General features: G+C 42.1%; 1 protein-coding gene across 1 annotated transcript; it reads right to left on the reverse strand.

The window, feature by feature from the left end:
- Positions 1–216: 216 nt before the first annotated feature.
- LOC141827268 (uncharacterized) lies at positions 217–4,671 on the reverse strand. The gene is made up of 6 exons (XM_074714493.1): positions 3,873–4,671; positions 3,220–3,815; positions 2,736–2,982; positions 1,654–2,288; positions 762–1,533; positions 217–608 (listed from the first exon to the last, which is right to left on the reverse strand). The coding sequence occupies exons 1-6, from the start codon at positions 4,669–4,671 to the stop codon at positions 217–219; spliced, it is 3,441 nt and encodes a 1,146-aa protein (XP_074570594.1).
- Between the last annotated feature and the right edge of the window lie 243 nt (positions 4,672–4,914).

The following is a 4,914-nucleotide window of genomic DNA, read 5'->3' on the forward strand; positions in this document are numbered from 1 at the left end:
TTCTGAGCCATACAGCCTCTTTGGCTGCCTCTGAAGCTGCGACATACTCAGCTTCCATGGTGGAGTCTGAAATGCATTTCTGCTTAACACTCCTCCATACTATGGCTCCACCTCCTAAAGTAAACACAAACCCAGAGGTAGACTTACTGCTGTCCCTATCTGATTGGAAGTCTGAATCTGTGTAACCCACAGGGACTAGATCGTCTGACTGGTAAACTAGCATATAATTGAGAGGTTAACCCAAGTGGTGGGCTGATCAAAAACGAATGTTGAGGCTGTAATAATATGCTGAGCCATCAAACCAAAGTCAGCCATACCTTCTTCAACCTTAGCTAAGTTAGGCTTAGCTAAATGGGATCCGCTGGCATCATCCTCCCCGGGTTGAACAGGACTCGCTCTCGAGTCTATGGGCTCATCATCTTCATAAGGAGAAAGGTCAGACACATTGAAAGTTGCCGAAACGCCATAATCACCTGGAAGCTTCAGTTTGTAAGCATTATCATTAATCTTCTGCACAATTTTGAAAGGTCCATCAGCTCGAGGCTGAAGTTTAGCAAACTTTCTGTTTGGGAACCTCTCTTTGCGCAAGTGAATCCACACCAGATCTCCTTCTTGAAACACAACTTTCTTACGATGTTTATTAGCTTGCTTTGTATATTTCTCAGTTTGTTTTAACATCTTGCTCCGCACTTCCTCGTGGATCTTCCGGATGAATTTGGCCCTTTCTTCAGCATCTCCACTAAAGCAATGGTCTGCACGACTTGGGGATAAATCCAAAGGACTGATAGGATTTATTCCATACACTACTTCAAAAGGAGAACATCCCGTAGTTTGGCTTGTAGAACGGTTGTAAGCAAACTCGGCATGAGGTAACAAATTCTCCCAGTCTCGAACACTCTTCTTCAGCAGACTTCTAAGCAGAGCTCCCAAAGAACGATTGACAACTTCAGTTTGGCCGTCCGTTTGAGGATGATGAGATGAACTGAATTGAAGTTTAGTGCCCAACTTCTTCCAAAGAGTTTGCCAAAAATGACTAAGGAACTTCGAATCTCGGTCAGAAGTAATAGACTTTGGAATTCCATGAAGCTTCACAATTTCTTTGAAGTAAAGATCAGCAACATGAGTGGCATCCATCGTCTTATTACAAGGAACAAAATGAGCCATCTTTGAAAATCTATCCACTACCACCATAATTGAATCCTTGCCCTTTTGAGTTCGTGGCAATCCTACCATGAAATCCATACTCACATCTTCCCAGGGTGTTGTAGGAATTGGAAGAGGGGTATATAATCCAGCATTACTCCCGTGCATCTTTGCTCTATGACAAGTAACACACCTTTTCACAATCTTTTCAACATCAGACCCAAGTTTAGGCCAATGAAACCTGTCTCGTACAAGCATCAATGTTTTATCACGACCAAAATGCCCAGCAAGTCCTCCACTATGAGCTTCACGAATAATAGCTTCACGAAGTGAGCATCTAGGTATGCAAAGTTGCTTACCTCTGAAGAGATAACCATCTTGGATAAAGAACTGATTCCTGGATCGATGGAGACATTCTTTCCATAGTGCCCCAAAATCAAGATCATTTTCATAGAGACTTTTGACAACATCAAATCCCACCACTTCAGATTGCATGGTGTTCAGCAAGGCATATCTTCTACTCAAAGCATCTGCCACCTTATTCAATTGTCCCGATTTATGCTTGAGAACAAATTGAAAAGCTTGAAGAAATTCTACCCATCTTGCATGGCGAGCGCTCAGCTTTGGTTGCGTGCCTAAATACTTCAATGCTTCATGATCGGAATGAAGAACAAATTCTTTTGGCAGCAGATAATGACTCCAATGATTTAGAGCTCGAACGATAGCATAGAACTCTTTATCATATGTTGAATACTTCCTTTTGGCATCATTAAGCTTTTCACTAAAAAAAGCAATGGGCCTTCCTTCTTGGCTTAGAACAGCTCCAATACCCACATTAGATGCGTCACAATCCACTTCAAACACTTTATTAAAATCTGGAAGTATTAGAACAGGTGCGATCGTCATCTTTTGTTTAATAAAATCGAAGCTCCCTTGCGCTTCCTTGTTCCATCTAAAAACTCCTCCTTTCATACATTCAGTAATGGGAGCCATAATAGTGCTGAAATTCTTAATGAACCTCCTGTAGAAAGAAACCATACCATGGAAGCTCCTTACATCATGAATAGATGCGGGAACTGGCCAAGACGCTATAGCCTCCACCTTGCTTGGATCCACCTTGATTCCTTCACTTGACACCACATAACCTAAGAAAACCAAGTTATCGGTGAAAAAGTGACACTTTTGCAAGTTAGCAAAAAGTCGCTGCTCCCTTAAAGTTTGGAAAACAAGTCTCAAATGTTCCACCTGTTCCTGCAATGTATTACTATATACCAAAATATCATCAAAGTAGACAACCACAAACTTCGTCAAGAAAGGAGTAAGGACATGAGTCATAAGTCTCATGAAGGTACTTGGTGCATTAGAAAGCCCAAATGGCATAACAAGCCATTCATAAAGTCCTTTTCCAGTTTTAAAGGCTGTTTTCGATTCATCCCCCTCTCGCATTCTTATTTGATGATATCCACTACGAAGATCAATTTTGAAAAATATCTTAGCTCCATGAAGTTGATCAAGTAAATCATCCAGCCTTGGGATTGGAAATCGATACTTGATGGTGATCTTGTTGATAGCTCTACTATCGATGCACATACGCCAAGTTCCATCCTTCTTGGGAACCAAGAGGGCCGGGACAGCACATGGACTCATACTTTCACGGACCAGGCCTCTTTCTAATAACTCATCCACTTGTCTTTGTAGTTCAGCTTGTTGCGCCGGATTCATCCTATAAGCTGGCTTATTTGGGAGAGTAGCTCCGGGAACAAGATCAATGTGATGTTGGATGTCCCTAGTTGGCGGTAAACCAGCCGGAATCTCCTCTGGCACAACATCTTTGAATTCCTCCAATAATGATGACAATAAATCAGGGAATGGTGTCTGTTGAGTGACATTAACATCCACCACCATAAGAGCATAAATCTGATCATCATCAAATAAAGCTCGTTCCACCTCCGAACCTGTTATGATGGAAATACCAGCCATTTTTGGGTCCTTCACTTCTGGTTTCAAAGGTGCCAATACAATTCGAACTCCATCCTTGACAAAAGAATAGGTGTTCTTAAAGCCATCATGAGAAACCCTCCGATCATACTGCCATGGCCTTCCAAGCAGTAAATGACATGCATCCATGGGGACTACATCACACCAGACTTCATCTTTGTATGTCTTGCCAATGGAAAAAGAAACCAAGCACTTCCTTGTAACCTTCAGTCCACTCTCCTTTTGAAACCATTGGATTTTATATGGATGAGGATGAGGCTCAGTCTTCAACTTTAGCTTGGTCACCATCTCCTCTGCCACAACATTCGTACAACTCCCACTATCAATAATGATACTGCAAACCTTGCCTTGGCTAGTGCACCTTGTTTGAAAGATGTTATCTCGCAACCATGATTCATCATGGCCGTGAATCACATTAAGGCTCCTTCGAATCACCAATGCTTCTCCGACATCAGCATACTCGGTTACTTCATCAATTTCTCCTTCGTCATGGTGCAATTCTTCTTCATCTTCATTTTCACCTTCTATGATGGTGATCACCCTTCTATTCGGACAGTCAGAAGCAATATGACCATACCCTTGGCATTTATAACACTTTCGGGTAGAGTTGGGATTGCCCGATGGCTGTTGGATTAAACCTCCATCTCCCTTAGTTCCCCTTTTGTTGGGAGTTCCTCCCTTGGTATAAGACTAGTCGGCGTTAGCAGCCGCACTCCCCTGGTTTGAAGAACCTGCTTTCATGGTTGTTTTCGGTGCATACCGCTGTCTTTGTTGTTCCATGGTGATGGCAAGTTTTATAACACCATTAAAACTCCAAAAGGGCTGGAGTCTAACTGCATCGGCAATCTCCCTTTTTAGACCCCCTAAGAACCGAGCAATAGTTTGTTCCTCTGGTTCTTTAATGTCGCATTTGAGCATCAGATATTCAAACTCTCTAATATACTCTTCAACAGTCAGATTATATTGCTTCAGATTATAGAACTTCATATAGTTTTCTTGTCTATAATTTTCAGATAAAAATCTTCTTTTCAATTCCCTCTTCATCTTCTCCCACTTCTGGATTGGCTTTCTACCTTCTCTACTTCTCTCCCGCCTCAGATTTTCCCACCAAATGGATGCATAACCCTTGAGTTTGATGGCCACCAATTTCACCTTTCTTTCCTCTGAGAATTCTTTAAACTCAAATATTCTTTCGACAGTATATAGCCAATCAAGAAAAGCATCACCTTGCATTTTCCCATCAAAATCTTGAATGTCAAGCCGTACTTTTGCCTCATGTGTTTTAGACCACCTTCTTTGCCGCTGGGGGGGAAGAAGATCTTCATTACTTGAGTCATCTTCCACACCAAAGGGATTTTGATCTTCCACATCTTGCTGTGCACGTTGATTTCTTCCGGGCTGATTCAAATTCTGTTGTTGCTCTAGTTGTTGTTGCAGCAGCTCCACCATACTTCTTAATTCAGCAATCTCCGTGTCACGTTCTTGATCATTCATGGCTTGAAACCCTTGCAGATCACCACGTCTGGCCATTTTCGACTCGGCTCTGATACCAACTGGTACCGATCTAACTGTGTAGAAGGGTAAGTAGGGAACAATTCACCACCCTAAGGATAAGAATTGGAGAACAAGCTCACCACTCAATGGAATCCACCAAGGAGATAAGAAACTTGCCGAAAAGCTCACAAAGAACAGTTCGTAAGGAGTACCGAAATGATCAACAAAAAAAACTTCCCTAATTTCAGCCAAATGGCCACTTAAATACTTGGAACAGCC

Source organism: Curcuma longa, chromosome 4 (genome assembly GCF_044706935.1).
Source record: "Curcuma longa cultivar G26 ecotype Majalengka, Jawa Barat chromosome 4, ITB_CL_G26_1.1, whole genome shotgun sequence".
In the NCBI taxonomy this organism is placed as follows: Eukaryota; Viridiplantae; Streptophyta; class Magnoliopsida; order Zingiberales; family Zingiberaceae; genus Curcuma; species Curcuma longa.

Excerpts from the sequence above, each read along its gene's own strand:
- LOC141827268 (XM_074714493.1), bottom strand. The coding sequence starts at position 4,671 with ATGGCCAGACGTGGTGATCTGCAAGGGTTTCAAGCCATGAATGATCAA. Across the intron at positions 3,816-3,872 it reads GAAAACAACCATGAAAGCAG|GAACTCCCAACAAAAGGGGA; the intron begins GTTCTTCAAACC and ends ATACCAAGGGAG. Across the intron at positions 1,534-1,653 it reads ATGCTTTGAGTAGAAGATAT|TTCTTTATCCAAGATGGTTA; the intron begins GCCTTGCTGAAC and ends TCCAGGAATCAG.